General features: G+C 38.8%; 1 protein-coding gene across 2 annotated transcripts in view; it reads right to left on the reverse strand.

Moving 5' to 3' along the window:
- Positions 1-20,139, reverse strand: part of Dnah5 (dynein axonemal heavy chain 5) — a 289,991-nt gene that overhangs the window by 89,163 nt on the left and 180,689 nt on the right. For both annotated transcript variants that reach the window (XM_076551699.1, XM_076551697.1), the window contains exons 48-53: positions 13,472-13,594; positions 12,729-12,942; positions 11,174-11,397; positions 8,498-8,696; positions 7,169-7,341; positions 1,217-1,347 (exon numbers count right to left, since the gene is read on the reverse strand). In XM_076551699.1, coding sequence (XP_076407814.1) covers positions 1,217-1,347; positions 7,169-7,341; positions 8,498-8,696; positions 11,174-11,397; positions 12,729-12,942; positions 13,472-13,594 — 1,064 coding nt within the window. The remainder of the gene's footprint in view (positions 1-1,216; positions 1,348-7,168; positions 7,342-8,497; positions 8,697-11,173; positions 11,398-12,728; positions 12,943-13,471; positions 13,595-20,139) is intronic.

Here is a 20,139-nt window from a genome sequence, read left to right on the forward strand (position 1 = left end):
TCAATCATATTTGATTCTTCCAGGGATCAAAAGTAACATGCCATGAAGTTAACTGCAAAACGCCAATGCTTTTGCCTGAACACTCCTGAACTCTTCTTCTAGAATTCCTACTCAGATGCAGGTTTCATTTTCACATCATTTCTTCCAGGAACCTTTTTCTGCTGTGTCTGCATTTATGTTCCTATTAGACACAAACAGTACCTCCAGAGCATATTTTATTGAAATGCTCATCACTTGTCTCCTTTGAGTGGCTATAAGCAGCACAATGACACTGGCTAGAGTTATCTGTGCTATTCACTGGTCCAGGACTGTCTCCCAGGGACCCATGTGTTGGTAGCTTGGTCTCCAGCCCATGGTGTCATTGGGAAGTGATAGAACCTTAGGGGAAAATTTGGTCACTGGCCCTTGGGGGCTGCTCTTGAGGAGGATATTAAGATATGTATGTGCTCCTCTTTCTCGTCCTCCATGTCTCCATCTCTCTTCTGTCTGTCTCGTTCTGTCTCTGTCTGTCTCTCTGCCTCTTTCTGTCTCTCTTTCTCTGTGTGTGTCTCTCTCTGTCTCTCTCTCTGTATGTATATCTCTTGCTCTCCTTACCTATTTCTTTCTCCTTCTCTATTTCCATGAGGTAGGCAGTCTTGCTTTACCACATACCCATGCAGAGTCTATCATGATTTTCCCTCACTGCAAATCCATAGACAACAGAGCTAACCATTGTTTAAAACCATGAGCCAAAGTAAATCTTTCTTCCTTAAGTTGATTATCAGTTATTTTCCCCAAGTAACACAAAGTTAACACAGTCATGTCCCCTGAGACAGTGTTCAGTATCTACTCAATATTCAACAAATTTAGTGTTTGCACGTATAAATTTTTCATCTATTTTTCATTACATTAATATTGCTGAAATCTGCATTAACACTTATGATATATAAATGCCTTCTAAAAGATACAAAAGATACACTTAGTGCTTATACTACATAAAACATAAAAACAAAGAAGCATCAATGCTCTGTAGTGAGAGGCTGAAATGTTTCAAAAGCAGGTTACTAATAGAAAATGTTCTGGTCCATGACAAAGGGTGAAAGGGGAAGACGTGTCAGTATTGAGGAGGAAAACTATTGTGATTCTTAGGGTACATAAGAAAATTCATTCTTAACTGTTGGTGACCTCTGAGAACCTTTCTTCAAAATCCATTTTATGGTAACATAAAAGCTCTTACCTTGTCAGAGTGATCTGGAAAGAGGTATAGCCAGCGATGAACGAAGCCAACCTTGTCAGGCTCTGTTTTCCTGATCCGCCCACACCAACCAGAAGGGCATTTCCCTGAGGAGTGCGAATGACTCGAGAGATCTACAACACAAAGCAGAAAAGACTCACATCTTTCAACATGTAAATTCCCCCATTATATCATTTGCTCGATGTAAAAATAAAGCCAAATACAACTAATAACTGATGGAAGAGGGAGAATTAGCCTCTCCCTGAGATGAGACCTCTTATTGGTTATCTGATACAAAGTGGTCACAAAGTGGTCAGCCCTGAAACCACACACACACACACACACACACACACACACACACACACACACACTGGATTTGGAAGCTTGTATTTTATTTGTGTGTGTGTGTGTGTGTGTGTGTGTGTGTGTGTGTGTGTGTAATAATGAAAAAAGAAGCTAACAATTTGAGAATGGAGAGACATTAGAAAGAGTAGAAGGAGAGTACCTAGGAGCGCTATAAGGAAGAAATGGAAGGGGAAATGATGCAATTCTATTTTAATCTAAAAATGTATTTTAAAATAATAAATTTTTAAGGCAAATCAACATTTGGAAGACAAAGGTGGCTCAAGGTCGGAAGAGAGAGCCATACTGCTGAAGGCAATGGAACACTTCTGCACTGTGACAGCACTCGGGTTGCACTATCAGGTGGCACCTAGGGGGGTGAGCCCTCAAGATCCCATAAGGTACCAACATCTTCCAGACTGTGACTGGCTCTGTTCACAAGTAGAAAAACTAAAGGAGACCTTGAGATATCCTTTTAGTATATGCAACCTAAAGAAGCCTGCTAGGAAAGACAGCAGGAATGTTAGAAGAACGCTTATCCTTAGAACTCAGAGCATGCCCCTGACTGGATTATGTTCCGCATGTGAAAACAGAAAGCTCAAACCAAAGGGAGGAAAACTACTTAAGAATAACAGAGATGATGAAAGGAAAATGTGCATAATCCTCCTACTCCTTGACAAGATGGTGATAGCCAAGGTTTCTGTCAAGAAGTGATGAAAGGTGGGTCAGGAGTCTACAGCACCCTACTCAGTAGACACAGACTATCCCCAGTCCCCCTCCTGGGAGTCATTCATTAATTTAGCTTTCCTGGTATGGAATGAAGTGCTCCCATCAGGCTTCCAGCTCTTTTAGAGAGGATACAGCATAGAACTCCAGATGGTCTTTTCACTTTATGCACTAGCCTTTTCCCTCCTAAAATACACATTTAATCTGGAGTATTGTAAAAACTACTTTTCCAAGTCCAAAGACAGTGAGAGGTGAGGCTTGAAAATAGGTCCCCTAGAACTCTGGCTAGCATTCCTGAGGCGTTACATCCTGGAAAGGGTTTGCTAAGCACACTTCCTCAAAATTTTCTTCTCTTAGCTCAGTGTGTTCCATTTCTGCTTGGAATACCACTGGGTTTGCAGCCAGTTTCCAAAAATTTGAGCATGTGGGAAATGAGACTATGCTACCTGCCTCTATATGAGCCTGGAGCCTGAGGACAGATGTGTGCTTCAATTTTCCTAGTTTTCTGCTCTCAAACTGTGACTCTGTAAAGTCACTGTGGGCAGAGGACTGCTATGTGTCCCCTCATACCTTCCCTTGGTGTAAATTCAAAATGCTGACACAAGACAGATGAGGAACAACCAGAACCATACTAAACCCGACTTCCCTTGGTTGCCACTTCACAATGATAAGCCTGTCCTTTGTTTGATGCATATGAATATGTTAGAGGCTTATATGAATTTTTGTGTATTTGGCATTAAGAAATCTTCATTGTATTTTTACCTAGAATTGTCTACGGTATTAAATTAATGTTTCTGTTTCAGTTTCTGCCACAGGATAAATCATCATGACATTAGAAAGATGAACACACATGTGAACAAGCAAAAAGAGTGTGTTAATGTTAAAGTGGAATTAAAACACTTGTTCTGTTAAAAATCAAAGAAAGAGCACTCCAGGGAGACCCTTCGGTGGGGCTCGTTTGTCCAAGGTTTGGACTAGGATTAAGGTGTTCATGTTTTGATTTCACTAGCAAATCTGTAAAAATTAGTGACACCCATTGTGCCAGACTCTGGCACTCATGCTCCCATGGGGGAGAGGGACTGGATGGTGGGAAATGAGTGAGTGTCTGAGAGAGGAAGCAATGGTAACAGTGTGAGCATGGAACTCCAAGGAAACATCACTGCCTCAGAGAGTTGAGGCCAGGGGTGGGGCTCGAATCTTGTCTAAGTCTTAGAAGATGACTTGAAGTGTAACAGAGAAGGGGGCTCGCTGGCTGGGCAAGGAGACATACACCATAATTCCACCAAATAGAATAGAACGGTTGGGGCTAGCCTTTGATTCATAGTTGAGTACAGGACCAACTGGGCTAGCAAAGACCGTATCTCCAAAAGCAAAGCACAACACCAACCTTCTTTGGAAGGAAGGAAGGGAGGGAGGGAGGGAGGAAGGAAGGAAGGAAGGAAGGAAGGAAGGAAGGAAGGAAGGAAGGAAGGAAGGAAGGAAGGAAGGAAGGAAGGAAGGGGGACAGAGGGAGGAAGGAAGGAAAGGGAGGGAGGGAGGAAGGAAGGAAAAGGGAAGGGAAGGAAGGGAAGGGAAGGGAGGGAGGGAGGGAGGGAGAGAGGGAGGGAGGGAAGGAGGGAGGGAGGGAGGGAGGGGGAGGAAGAGACATGGAAGAGCAAAGATGCTGGACATTGGACGGCCTCTGAGACACAAATTCCCAGAGTCAGCAAACGGCCAGAGGTGGCACCTCCAGGGTTGCAACAGGGAAATAGTAGGGGGTGAGGCTGTAAAGCATTGTTTGGGAACACACTGGAGACTTGTTTAAATTCCAGATCATTTGTCGGCGTTCCGTGTGTGATCATCTTCCAAGCATTCTATCAGGAAAAACCGAAGTGACTCAGAGGAAGTTTGCCTTCATGGAGCTCATTGTCCATAGTGAAGAGACACCCAGATCAATGGACCAGAATCCACACTGATGAGGTGTTCTGGAATCAGACATGTCTAACCATTAACAGTCCACTTTTCTAAATTATATACTGGGTAAACTGCTGTCCATGGGTCGATTGCAATATCAGAACCTAGGTTATGATAAACCACTAACAATATAGTTTAAACTTTCACACACACAAAAGATACACATATCTCTTTGGCATGTTTATTGTTGTTGAAATCTGGCAAGGCCTCTACCCTGCAGAGAACTACAGGTAACTAGGGAATGCGAAGAGTGGGAGATACAGTCTTCCCAGGGAAGAGCACACCAATTGGTTATCCAACACTAAATGGTCAGTTCCGAAAACACATGCAAGTAACACCATTCAGGCTGACCAGATTATAATTGTGAATATATATGCAAATTTATATCTATATGAATTTGTTGCATGTAACAACAATAAAAGTAATTAATTAATAAAATGAGGCCTTGAATTTGAAAGAGAGCAAAGGGATATATTGGAGGGTTTGGAGAAAGGAAAGAGAGGGAAGAAATAATATAATTGTATTATAATCTCAAAATTTTTAAATAATGTTAATAAAGATACATAGAACAAAGACATAGTCTGTGCATTTTCACAAATAAAAGAGCTGGGCCTCATATCACAGCACATTTGGTTGCAGGTTTTACCTCCATCTGACTCTGACTTCCATCGTGTACACACACACACACACACACACACACACACACACACACACAAGTGTTAAGGAAGAGTCAGCTTAGAACACAGTGAGGAATGCACAATTTTGTCTCAAATGTTCTGGACATGTATTCTTTGAACAATTCCAAAGCAACCAGGCTAAAGGCTGAGAGCCAAAGAAAATACCCTCCGAGCTAAGGCACTGTGCCTGCAATGGCATGCTCAGCTAGATGAAGAAAAGCTTGTAATTTGTGTTGTAAAACAGAAAATGAAGGAATTTCACAAGACTAGCAAAAATAAACTCTTTAGTAGTTTTAGGGATGGGTAATCACAGGCCAACCAGACATCTTCAGCAGGTATTTAGTCACGACATCACCATTGGCAGAGCTCATTCATAACATGTGAAGTGTTGGGTAGTTTTTGTTTTGTTTTAATTTCTTTACCCTCCCTTTCTTTTAACTATTCAATATTGCAGAAGTTCTCTCCTTAATGAAACATTCTATTCTTAATCAACTATAAATCTGAAGTTTATTTCACACTATTATTTATATTAGTATTTGGAAGAACATTGGGCCTCATCATTCACTCTAGACAGATGTCTTTAAGAATTCACAGAGACACCAAGTTCCATCCCTCATGCTAGGGAGACCGGATCTATGAATAATTCTTCTGTTTTCTCTTTGTCTCAGACTCACTTCAATCCTGCAGAGAGATCCTTGCCCTCATATAGAGAAAACAAACAGGTGAGCAAACCCCAATTCACAGGACCAGCTCCTTGGTTAAGCTCTCAAACCACCTCCACTGCTCAGATCTTACAACCACTAGAGAGGGAAACTTGCATCTATGAGATCATTCTTCACGGTTAAACCTAGATGATGGAAGACAAGCCCAAGCCACCTGCTTTCTATCTGAAAGTACGTAACAGTCTGAAAAGTGACCGCTGTCAACAAAGGAAGGAAATGGATGACATCTGCTAAATGGCAAATCTAATGCTGTAAATAAATTAGATCATATAAGTTTCTAGGCAAAAATATATATATATATATCTATATTTTGCTTCCAGCATTTAAGAAATGACCAACTCTCCATATAACAAAGTAGGATGGAATTCTACTTCCCTGGTGGAATTCATTGTAACAGAATTTTCACCTTCTCAAGATCAACTTTCCACACTGTTTTGTTTTGTTGTTGCTGTTTTGTTTTTAACTAATTTTTACAATTATTGTCTTTGATTATAAAATACATGGGGATGGCTAATCTTTATTTTGTAATTTAAGTGAATTTATAGCCACCACTGAAATATACCTCTAAGTGTACTGTCAAAAACTTTCTAGATTAGATTAATTGATATATATATATATATATAAAAAAAAAAACATCCTAAATGTGGACCTCATCATGCCCTGGGCTTGGGTCCTAGACTACATAAAAAGCTGAACACCAGCTGAACACCAGCATTCCTTTCTCTCTCTGCTTCCTGACTGCAAATGCAATATGACCAGCTACCTCAAGCTCTTGACACTGTGATAGACTATTCCTTAAAACAGTAAGCAAAAAACCAGTCATCCCTTAAGCTATTTTTATCAGATACTTAGTCACAGTACCTTTCCAGAAAAGCAGATGATACTACCAATGCATGTAACAAAATTTGCTAACATAACTAATTAAAATGTATGATTTAATAATATTAAGTAGATGTACACTGTTGTGCAACCATTAATACCATCTACTTCCATATCTCTTTTCTTCCTGCAAAACTAAAATTCTACTCATTTAAACACTGACACCCAATTTCCTTCTCCATCCAGCCCTGGCATTCTCCATTCTGCCTCCTATCTCTGTGAATGACTACACTGAGTGCCTAATGTGAGTGGAATGCTGTGGCGTTTGCCTGCCTCACTTATTTCACTTGATGTCCGTTAGGCTTACGCCCCACTTCAAAGTGCTATTCTTTAGATGATGTAGAAATAAACAGACTTTGTTCTTTGAACTCAAATAAACCACATTCATCCTGTGTAACAAAAACACTAAGCCAGAAGCTGAATATCAACACTGAATAAAATTCTCACATCGCACATTGAAAATATACAGGCACTTATTTTAAGCCTATAAAGTGTGACATGTTGCATTCAGCTTAGAAATTCAATGTAGCAATGTAACAATGAGTTCACTTTTAAACTGAGTATTCTCCTAGGAGGTGAAAATGAAGGAGGGGGTCATCCAGGGTAAAGCCAAGTGTCTGTCACCTGGGTCTCACTCCTTCATGAGGCGACTGTACCTTGACTAAGTGGACCATTGCATCTGTGAAGAACACCATGTCCATGCCAGTGCCGCGGATGCTCTCATTATAGAGCTGCAGGAAGGCACTCAAACGCTCTCTCAGGTGATGAAGGGATTCAATTGGCTCATAAAGCTTTGGTATTTCAGCATCAGTCTCCTCAGATGTTTCACCTTGGCAAGAAGCAGTAAGATTCCTCAAATCACTGAACTTGACTAGCTCTGCCTAAATTATCACACTCAAAGTGCTACAATTTAATATTAATGTTTTTCATTAAAATACAGTACTGTAAATTTTTAAGGAAACAAAAGCAGACAATAGTAGAAGTATTAGGATTTTCATAATCATAGGCATATACTTCTTTCTTTTCTAGAAGGAACCAGTTTCAAATGATATTTTTTTCATATAATTTAGTGAGAACTCACAATTCAACACTGTATCTTAAAGAGCATGCTAGAGATATGAGCCTACTAGTTAAGATGAAAATCAAAAGAAATAGAGACTTAACGTCAAAAATCTTGAGGTCAAGAATTACATGACTTTTTTTTAGGAGGAATATAAAGAAACCCTCTCATAAACGTTCAACTGAAGCTTCAAAAAATAAAGTGTTTTGAAGTCACGGGAGGTTAGACATTTTCCTGTGGCCTTGCCCTCTCTGCAGATGGAGCAGTTATGCTTTGCTCCTTGAGAAGCACAATCTATCTAGTCATCCTCCTCAGAGGATATGAGATACAGATGAGTAAAATGAACACAGAATAGATTCTAGTCATTTCTCCAAATGGCCTCACCAGACTTTCTACGTGCTTGACTTGATTTACAAAAAAAAAAAAAAAAAATGTGCCGCTTCTTTCCAACTGCAGAGGACGAAGTAATGTCCTTTTGTAGTTGGAAAGAAGTGACACATTTTGTTACTACACAAATCAGAGACGCTGTAGCCATGCTCAACCATTTAGAAGACATAACTGCATTAGCCTAGAATGCCCAGTAAGTCAATGATGGCTTTAGCTCCTCCAGCCTTCCAACTGTTGGGATCACAGGCTTGTGCCCCCACTTCCTGTGTATGAAGTCTAAAGCTTTATGTGTGGTGGGCAAGCACTGTACCTAACAACTGATGTATAGCTCCAGTGCCCTTTATATATGAAAATTGAGCAAAAAATCCATCTTCAGTTTCAGAAACAGCTTTTAAACAAAAAATAATGTTCATTTAAAAACCAGTCAGTAATTCACCTTTAGGAACTGAAGCCCTGAAAATGTACAAATCTTCTATCATTAGCTCTCCCTTCGGGGACCACCTTTTGGGGAACTTCAAACTCTTCCTCAATAGTTTACCTGTAGCTTCTGGTGCATCCCTCAAGAAATCCACAAAATAAGCATCAACTCCACAATCCACCACCAGTGTTTTCTCTTCATCAAACTCCTCCTTGACCAAACTGACTAAGGCTTTATCAAACCAAGTCACATCACTGGACATGGTGAAGCGGTCAGCTATCACCCGTTTACACTCATGCTTCCACAGCTTGAGCAGTTCCTGTTGAAGGCATAATTAAATGAGTCATTAATCCTGACTGGGCCTTAGTTGAGATGAGACTTCAAGTTATATACCATAGAGCTTCATCTCTCTGGCATATAGATCAGATACACCACTTTAAAAATACATACAATACATTTTAAATGCCCATATTCCAATTTGTATTGATTTTATTCAAGTATAATAAAGAGAAATCAAATTTATTCTTTTATGGTCTAAATTAAAAAGAAAATATCCCCACATAAAAATTGCTACAAATTTATCAGATTAATCAACAAACTAACTGACATTGAATGAAAAGGTCTTCAATTGTTATTAAATCGGTTACAACATTTCCTTTCATGGGCCATTAATAGTGTAATGTACAGTGTATGAGCAACTCTTATATGTGTGCCATTGAGATCTACAAAGGCATGTTTAATTAGCAGAAATAAGGAAAATTTGTTGCAAATATAAATCTGGCATATATGAAAAAATTCAGGGACCAAAATTCACTGGAGAAATTGATTAAACAACAGTCCTATTCTAGTCTAAGAAAAATAATATTTGCTGAAGCTCATTATTTGGTTTAAAATACTAACAGAAATTTCTTACCTTTCATGTCAGGTTTTGTTACTAATGACAAAAAGCTATTTGCTTTCCAGAATATAAAAGTTTCTGTTAAGAGAAAGTTTGCTATAGCATCAATTGCTAAAAATTGTTTGTATTGACTTAAAATAAGTGTCCAGAATGGCTAATAAAGAATAGTAGATGAGAATCACATTCCACAATTCCATTAATTAATTAATAATACCAAGAGAGGAAAATGCAACTTGAGAGCAGGCCAGATGGCTGAGAATGTAAAGGTGCTTCCCCTGCAAGCTTGATGTCTTCAGTTGACCCCTGGAAGCCATATCAAAGTGGAAAGAGAGAATGTACTCCACAAAGTTGCCTTCTGACCTCCACATGGTGCCATGGCGCGTGCGCGTGTGTGTGTGTGTGTGTGTGTGTGTGTGTGTGTGTGTGTGTGTGTCTGTCTGTCTGTCTGTCTGTATCTGTCTGTGTATGTGTGTGTCTGTGTCTCTGTGTCTATATCTGTGTGTCTGTGTGTCCACACGTCCGTGCATACACACACCTGCACGCACACAGTAATAGTACATTTTAATTTTTATAAATCAACTTGAAATATTCACTGCTGCTAAACTCAATGTCAGTTTTGTCAAAAGGATTATGAGCTTTCCCCAAGACTGTCTAGTTTTCAAAAGTTAGCCTGTGTGGGGGCCTACTGGTGAGCATCTGGAGCAGAGATGAAGGGATGTGACAGTGAGCACTGCCATGCTTACCAACTATTTGTCACCCTCTGAGTGTTTCTGTAGCCAGTACTCCTGAAGCAGTCACCAAACTATGTCCCCAGATCCTGAAAGGCCGGGCAAGTGCCACCTGTGACTTAGCCTAAGCACACAGGCATGCTCTGAGGGTAACAGACACTGGGTTTTTAAGCTATTGTTCTAGATCGAAGGAAATTCTTACAACACAGGAACTGTCACATTCACATACATCCACAAGTGCTCATTTTGGGTTTTGTATTAAATGAATTTTCTACTCTGCTGCCTCTTTTTAATTGCAGCAGAATGAATAATTCTTTTACTTCATCTAGTTACAAGAAAAAATCACGGCTGATTAACAACAAAATGGTTTCTTTTCACTCTGACTGTCGATTTATAAATATAGTTACATTTTTTTTTAAGTTTAAAAAGTCAAGTTTAAAGTACCAGGACTATTATAGAATAAAGTCAATCATAGTTGTGCCCATTATTTATTGAAGAAAATAGCATATTATGAAAAACCAAAAACCAATGGTTTCTTCTATTCTACCCTGTGGTTAATATTGCCTGTCAGCTCAACAGGAACTGGGGGCACCTAGAACACAAGCCTATGCCCATGTTGTTGAATCATCTAGAACTGGACAGTTGAGGTGGGAAGACCTGCCTTAACTATGGGTAGCATCATTCCATGGGCAGAGACTAATGCAAAAGGAGAAAGCGAGCTCAGTATCAGCATTCATTCTGTCTGCATCCTGACTGTGGCAGCCACGTGACCAGCTGCCTCACACTGTCACCATGACTTCCCCGCTGTGACAATCCATATCTTCCAATTAAGAACCAGAATAAATCCTTTCTTCTTTAAATTGCTTTTATCAGGGCATTTTATCACAAGAATAGGAAAAGAAACTAATACATACGCCCTTAGATAATAATTCTGTTTAATGTTTCCCTAAATATAAATTAATTTAATTGAAAATTATAATTCAAATTTTCTAATGTAATATTTAGGTTTGTTTTTCTTTTTTTAACAATGTTAGCCAGACACGGATGAAGAAATTAACAGTATGCAAAAGGATCCAATTTTTTTTCAGACCTCACATAAAAATCAAATTTAAATATTTAGGATAAGAAATTAGCTATGTGAATTGTTTTTATGTCTTAAGTATCGCTTACACTTGTGTCTTTGATGATCTCTGAAGTTACGTTCAGCATGCCCTGCCAGATCCTGGAAAGGTCTCGAAGGTTAAACACATAGTGGAATTTTGCAGGGGTAGGGAGCATCTTCACTTTGATCATCTGCCACAGGCGGCGGGTCAGGGGCACCAGCTTCATCACAGCATCCCGCACGTCCTCGGAGAAGCCTCGCTGGGGACAGTAGTAGCCTACCCCAATCACACCTGGAAAGGGGAGGATCATCACATTCCGACGAATCACACAACTCTGTCCAGAAGCACCATACAGACTTTACACAAATGTACTGGTGTATGTTTACAGGTGGCCAAGCAGTATAGACAAAGACATCAGTTAATGGTCTATTGATTTTTTTTTTTTCAAATACTTGAAAACCAGTCATAGGTTTAAGTAAGTCAGCATTCAAAATATCGGAGTGTTGATTTAAAAATACGGCTAAAGGGCTGGAGAAAAACTGCTCAAGGGCAGAGCATTAGCCTAATGAGCTCAAAGCTCTAGATTCTGTCTCTAATAGAGTAAAAATAATTATTATTATTATTATTTTATATTATTATTGAAGAAAACAAATGCCACTGAAAACACTACAGACACTAATTTATTATTATTAAACAACAACAATAAATATATAAATTGACTTATAAAAAGATAAATGGTTTTCCTAAGTCCTCTATAGTCTCCTCTTCTGTTGTCCCATGCATTATAAGATTACTTTCTTATGCATCACATTTTCCAGGCTCCAAAGAATAATTAAAAGTGATAGTAGTCATTCCTTCTCATCTACTTTACTTTCCCCAAGTTTAGATAATTCAAATGTCATTTGGTCTCCAAACCTTCCCTCTGCTGTGACTGAAGGCAGAGCGCTGTCACACTCTCCTAGCCTGGGGTGATAAGATGACATTTTATCCTGCCAGAAATTAATTAGGGTAATCTTAATGAGTTTTGTGACAGTGGCACTTTCAGAAATTGTAAATTAATACCTAACAGAGAGTTTTTCACAACTTCACACTTTTTTTTCTACAAAGAGTAAGTCCAGAATAAGTAAAATATATATTTTTTTTCATTGTTGAATTAAATATACTTGGCTATATATTGAGTTAGTAGTTCTTCAATTTAATTATCGCTGAAGTATTCCATGTTTAACCCATCAGTAATTGATTGCAATTATGTTGACTACCCTGATGGCCAGATGGGGAACTCTTATGTTTTGTACACTGTCATTCTTATGGCAAAACATTCATTATTTGTATTAGTTAATCAGCTACATGTTCCTAACAAAGGAATATACAGGCTGCCCATGTGAAAACCAACTTATGTACCTGCCATGTTTAACATCATTGCTTGAGAGGCTAGGAACAGCTACTTAAATAATTAATAATAATAATGCTAACAAAGGAGACAACATAAACTGAGGTATCCACCTCCATAAATATCTAGAGTTAATCACTGTAGGAAAGGAACTAAAAAGGTGATAAGGCTGCTTTGTGCTGCCCTAGAGAACGTGTCCCTCTTTTCCCTTGCCCTCTAACAACCATTTTACCAAAGACTTTGTCCATGGAAGCATCTGAAGGCAAGGTGCAGTTGAATATGGAGAACTGCCTCTTCAATCGCTGTGGTATGTCATTGCGTCCACCCCCAGGGTGGATCATGGCCGCCAAGAACTGGATGTCTACAACGCTAGTAAACTCGCCAGGCTTCTCTAGGTTATAGAATCCATTTTGTTCCATCAGCTGCCGGACAATCTCGTTAGTAACCTAAGAAAAACAACCTCGAGAATTAAAATGCCATTCCTTGGGCCAAGGAAAGGCCCAGTGGGGGAAGCACTTGACGCTCGAGCATGAAGACCTAAGTTCAGATTCCCCAGCACCCACATAAAAGCCAGGTGTGGTCATGCACACCAATCACCCCCGAGCTGGGGTTGGGAGTAGAGACAAGAGAACTCCAGGGTCTTAGTGGCCAACCGGCAACATGGTGAGGCCCAGGTTCAGAGAGACATGTCTGGAGAAAGCTGGAGAGTGGTCGAGAAAGCCACCTGATGACAACCTCTGGCCTCACAAGTACAGTTAGAAGAGAGTGCATCTACACACACACCACACACGCAGAGTGAGGAGAGGAAATACAGACAGACAGACAGACAGACATGCTCCTAGCGTGTAATTCCTTAAGTTTTCTATAGAAGAGAGTTGATTGAAACTCAGAAGTTGTATGCTGAAGAAACAAAAAAAAAAATTAGTCATCAGTCACAAATTGGCAAAATTAAAATGTACAGTAGGCTCAATATACCTGATCACCCCATTCATTGATTACTGGCATATTCAAATCATCAATAAAGACAGCCATCTTCTTCCCCGCGGGAGGACCATATGTTGTGCCCATACGTTTATCCACATAGCTCTCTATTGTCCTCTGTTAAACAAGAACACCAAGAGAAACATCTGTGAAGTCTCCCCTAAGACATGATCAACTACTGCAAACAAACAGCAAACAAAACTCGAAGCTTTCAAATGACAGGAGCTGCTTACTTATAAAAGGCCAAAATGTCCTCCTTAATGTTGGCAAGCTAATTAGTATCTACATTATTTTGCATAGTATTTACTGCCTTTAAAAATCTGGTTTCATTTACCATTTTATGAAGTTCTAATCAATGTAAATTCTGAATAGATGATGTTCTTCCATCCATTTATGAGAATTTATTTTCATTTCCTTGTGCCTATATCAATGACTCCTACCCACAGTTCTGTAAAAGTTTTGTCAGAATCAGAGAATTGTTACACGGTGCTATTGTCTAATAGGCTCCTTAAGTCCATAGTCTGAGCGGCACAGCCTACCTTTAACTGCAAGTTGCTACAATGCCTGTTGGGTCCAGGAGCCCTGTGTAATCCAGATGCCCTGCTGTGGGGCAGATGAGGCCACATGAGTCTTTCCCAAAACAGCATAAAGAACAAAGCCCACTGTCTCCTTATACTTCTACAATCCTCAACGATAGGAGAGGAGGCCATACTGTGCTGTACAAAACCAAACCAATATAAAGAACACTGAAACTCTTAAAGGAGCCTTTGCAGTTGTGGAGAGAGGGGACGAGAAAGATCTTGAACTCATTTTTTATTTATTCTTTGGGTCTTTTGTACATTATATTTTTGTCATATTCTTTCCTAAACCCCAACTCCTTCCAGATCCCACTCCCTACACCCCCAGCTCACGTTCTTTGTCTTACAAAGAATCTCAGACTCTTGGCAGTGGTAATGTACTTGTTTCCATGGCTGGTCACAGTGGCTTGGAAATAAACCATCAAAATGTGCTCCTTAGTTGGCTCTTAGTAACTGGGTCTTTGTCTTTATCTTAGGACTCTCCAGGAGACAAACTACAGCAATAATCATTTGTGCTTTTCAGTCTTAGCTTCTTTTGTACTGCTGTTAATAAATACCAACTGCACTTAAGTTAAAATAAATGCATAGACCAAGTAACTGGAATTTAGCATACCAGAACAAACAAGAAATTCAAACTTTTCCAACTCTATAAACTCAGAGTTCTAGAGTCCTCAAGTTATTGCTATAACTGGAGGAGCTATTCGTGACTGATTTTAAATCATGTTAGAAGCTGTATACATGCAGGGAGAGTGAAAGTACACTGAAATAAAAATGAATTCTCCTATCCAAAAATGTGTTCTTACATCATATAAAGAGTAAACCAGTTAAAATTATTTTTATAACCAATATATAACTATAAAATGCACTAAAATATAAGGAAACAGCTATATATTTGCCTCCAGAAATCTTCAAAGTAATTGCAAATGGTAAGTTTCCATCATCATTTTAATAAGCAATAGGGAAAGATGTGAAAATGTTTTCATCATTTTCAATAGAAACACATGTAAATATATCACAACTCATTCAATTATAAAACAAATCTCCCATGAAATTATATAATAGAAAAGAGAATTACATCTTCCCCTGACATAAAAGCATACTGTTTAATATACTAGGTTAAATTTAGCTCTACTTTTCAATGAATTTAAATGCATAAGCCAATTAATAACCTTCCAACAACCCCCCATGGCAAACCAGAACCTCCCAGACATCCCATGTCTATTAATGAGAACTCTTTGTCGTGTGAAGATTTTTATGTCTTATGGGACCTTCCAAGAGCTAAAAATCCATAGGTGGGATAATTAGAATAATACAGAGTAAGACCCACATACCTGCACTTTCTCCCTCATCATTATGACCCTAATTTCTTTTAGATGGCAGGAAATGATGAATTCATTACATATCATAAAAATGGCTATGCTGATTTAAAAAAAAACAGAAAGAGGGCAGAATTGGAACAATTTGTGAATGTGAAGCTGTGTAGTCAAATTTCTAAGAGTTCTTCCCCCTCTGTAATTTTCTAGTGAATTTCCAAGTTAGAAAAGCCTGATACTAAACTGGTATGAATAACTAACTGAAGGGCTGTGGAGGAAGCCCCAGTGGTCAAGTGCTGGTCATGTAAGCATGAGGATCTGCATATGGAGGCACATGCTTGTATCAGTGCTGAAGAGGGAGAGACAGGCCGGTGCCTGGAGATTTCTGGATAGCCAGTCTTTCTTCTTTGGTGAACTACAGTGCTGTGGATATCGCTCTATATAAATAAAACACTGATGGCCAGTGACAAGACAGGAAGTATAGGTGGGACAAGAAGAGAGGAGAATTGGGGAAACAGGAAGAAGGAGCGGGAGAGACACTGCAGCCACCGCCAGGACAAGCAACATGTAAAGACGCTGGTAAGCCACGAGCCACGTGGCAAGGTATAGATTTATAGAAATGGGTTAATTTAAGATATAAGAACAGTTAACAAGAAGCCTGCCACGGCCATACAGTTTATAAGTAATATAAGTGTCTGAGTGGTTATTTTATACGTGGATTGTGGGACTTCAGGGCTTGGTGGAACCTGGAGAGAAGCCCTCCAGCAACATACAGACCTGTGAGAACCCCCCTGAGGACCTACAACAAAGTTTGACTTCTAACCTCCACACATAGACCACACACATGCACATAGGACTTCAGACATGTGCATCTGCATGCACACACAAACAAACACAAGCAAATAAATAACTGCACTTCCCCACTTGGGTGCCCACAGCATCATAAAAATAAACATAGACATATATAAACTCCAAGAAGGTGCATTCTATTATTTACTTAGCATCTGTCCCCCACTCTAGAATGCAACGGTACAGGCATCTTATCTATATACTCCTCATTGTATCATTAGTATCTAGAAAATTACATGAGACCATGTACATTTGATACATTGGTGAGGCAATGCAGGAGTCCCAGAATTGATTTGATATCTCTTTAGAGCCTTCAACAATATCCATTTAACTGACCACAAATCTTACCCAACCACAATGTAAATGAGTCCATGTGTTCTATTTCACTCCCTCTTCTGCGTCTTGGTGCTATCCAACCTCTCTATTGAATAGTTACTACAATCATCTCTGTCAGATATCTCTTAAAGCAGTCAGTCACTTCTTCCATCTTGCTCTCTGCTCTACCTTCAGAAACATCTTCCTAAAGGGTGGTACAATCCTGCTCATTACTTCAAAGGATTACCATGAATCACCTACAAGGAGCTTCAAGATGCTAGCTGCTTACTCTAGAAACTCTTCTTCTGTCTCTGAACCCGTACTCAGATAATAATAAAACATACACTATGAAATGGTACTCATCCTATAGGCTAGTTTATAGTGCTTATGATGGGAACCTTGCTCACGTACTCCTAGAGATATGACCCAAAACATCTCCCAGGATGGGCACTAGCCAACATGCCCAATAATAAAAAATATTAGATTAATGATCTTCCATAAAGGTTACTATCTTTGACCCAGATATTGATTGTTAAAGAGTTTAAATCTCTGGAAGAAGACTGGATGTTTCTTTGATAATAAGTGCAACAACTTTACTCTGAAATTGGAGATTATAGTCACCATGGTTTCACCTTTAAATTGATAGGCCCTAAACAAAATTCTGATTCCACTGTCTATTTATACTTCACATTCCTAGGAAACCAATATTACTACCAGGCACAGAAGTAAGGATTGTTTTTTTTTTATTTTATTTTTTATTTAAGAATTTTTTTATGCATTTTACATGCCAACCACAGATCCCCTTCTCCTCCTTCCTTCCATTCCTCCCCAGCCTTCCCCCACTCACCCACCCACCCACCCACTATTCCCTCCTCTGAAAGGGTAAGGTCTCAACTGAGTTTTAAACAGTTAAAAACTAGATGGTTAGAAAACCAACTAGGCCTAGGAATGGAGTGAGGAAATTTCTCATCTTTCCATCTATGATAAGAGACCTAAAGCTCAGTGCAATTCAGTTTTCTGAATGAACTTCTCAGTAGATAATTCAGTCTTCATAGTTCCAAATATCATTAAAACAGATGCGAACACCTCTCACACAGAAACACAAAGTGGTCAGTTCTTCCATTACATTCATTTGTATAAGTTTCCCTAAAGTACTCACATCTTTTTACTCTGTGATGCACAGTCCTTTCATTACATTGTAAACAGTATTTATCACACCAGCCATATTTGGCATTATAGATGTGTCTGTTTCTCTAGCCAGAAAAGGGGAAGAATCTGCAGGGGCTTTGTTAGATCAAAAGATTGTTCATTGATAGTTCTGGGAATTGTCATTCATTCACACAGCTGTCCCCGTGAATGGAACATGACGTAAATCTGCATAATTTGCATGGCTTTATGTAACAGCTCTCACCGGGTTTAGAGTCATAAAAAAGAAGGTCAAAAGACTCCTTCTCTCACTTACTAGCTTTGTGGCTTCATCTATCTCTTAATGTCTCTGAGCCACAGCCCAGAATCAGTATAAACACATACTACAGAGAATTAAACATAAGTGATACATGAAAAAGGAGTTAGAAGTTTAAAGCCATTGTAAAAATATAAAGGTATTTTATTATTTCAATGTGAATGGCATTCAAGCAGTTAAGTCTTTTCTCATAAGTAACACATACAATTTAAACTGAAATATAAATCTACTTACATTATGTTTCCATTTGTGTGTGATATGTTATGTAAAAATTGAGAGGTTTTGCTCTTTATTTAAAGATCTACAGCCTAAATAATAGAATCTTCCCACTCAGTTATTATGGGAATATTTAATATTATTAAATATTATAGAAATAAGCAAACAGTTTCTGAGTATTCATTTAGTTATGAATATATAGATATTCATAACTATAAGCTAAAAATAAAATCAGCACACTATTGATAACTCAGTTGTGAGTGTTAGGGCTGATAAAGAAAGTCCGTGGAAAGTAGGCAGGAGGGCAAAGGGAAAGGCACAGCAGAATAATGGGACCTGGCTTCTGGCTTACGTGTCGCTACCAACCAATGAACAGTTAGTGGAAACAGTGAAACCAGACGCATTAATGATGTTTAAGCATCTGTAAGGCGTCTCCGCTGGAAACTGCTGCCATGTTGTTCTGAGAAGCGAAAAGAATTCTCTATCACACAGAAGAGAGGACCGCAAGAAGCAAAGATCAGTCTGAAGGGGCTTGAAGGACCCGCCTCCATGCTCACCAAAGCAGACCATGCTTCCTGTTTCATAGATCAAGGTTTTTCCTAACATGGCCTGTACAGTTTGTTCTGATGCCAGAAAAGATGTGAAATGTGGTGCCAGGCTTTATGAACCTCATTTTTTAAAGTTAATATTATGGATATAAGATAGTTGCTATATTCAAAAGATATTAAGACAATTTTGAAAGAGATCAAACTTTTTAGAATTTCTCTTCATTTTCTTTTCATATTTTTGGATTATTTAAATCTCAGAGATATGAATTGATAATTTTAAAAATAGAAAAAATAAAAATAAAACACTAAGCTTGGAGAAAAAATGGGTCATTTGTCTTCTAAAAAAATAATAAATTCTCTTGGTCAAAATGTATTTTGGGCTGAGTATAAATTTTTTATCCAAACTAGACACTTCAGATAGCCTTAGGAGACATGATTAATTAATAATAAGAGACAGTGGATGAAAACCTGAGTGTCCCAAGCAAAGAGGAGCACATACACCTCCCACTGATACAAGTTGCTGAAACAGCGGGAACCATCGTGAAGCAGCCTGGCAGTAGCGGTGTTCTTAGTTTGACTGCGCAGCATCATGGTAGCAGACAGGAGGTGGACAGCAGCACTTTCTCATCTACAATTTCAATTTGCTTGAGATCCATCTAAGTGGAAGACTGAGAGACAAATGCCCTCTGGTCTACTGGCTCTGTTTAGTGACACTGACTGGAAATTATAGGGAGAAAGTTAATTACAGGAGTTTGGCTAATTGAAAGCTTTCTTAAGCTAATGAGTCTAGCTTGATAGACAGTGTTGATGGTAAGCAGTCAAGCAGGCCTGGTCAGGACGCAGAATAGGCGATGCTGTGGTGTTTCTGGGCAGGAGAAGAAACAGTGATGTAATGAGTAACAGAAGACAGGAGGAGGTTTCCTGTCCTTGAACATTGAGAACATACACATCCCAGCAGATGCCTGCCAGACCCCTATATCCATCTCTAACAGTGATTTTCACTCATTCTAAAGGCCAAAGATGTACTGTGTTCTCAAGAACAGTGACTAGGTACATAATTACTCTATGTAATAAGAAGAAAAATCACACTTAGATTTTTTAAATGTTCATTCTCAAATAAGGCTATAATTATAACCTTTAAAGAAAATTGTCCTTCCAAAGTAAAACTAATGAAAATTATTTAAATATGATGCAGTATTGTAACATATGTGTATGATAGTAGTATGTGTGTGTGTGTGTGTATGTGTAGAGATATAAATGTATAGCTATGTGTCCATTACTAGTCTACTATAATTTAATGTTCCATTCCACACCCATGCAATAACAATAATACAAAACACCACCGCTGAGTATCTACAATTTGGAGGTGGTATTTTATCTA

Source organism: Peromyscus maniculatus, chromosome 15 (assembly GCF_049852395.1).
Source record: "Peromyscus maniculatus bairdii isolate BWxNUB_F1_BW_parent chromosome 15, HU_Pman_BW_mat_3.1, whole genome shotgun sequence".
Lineage (NCBI taxonomy): Eukaryota > Metazoa > Chordata > Mammalia > Rodentia > Cricetidae > Peromyscus > Peromyscus maniculatus.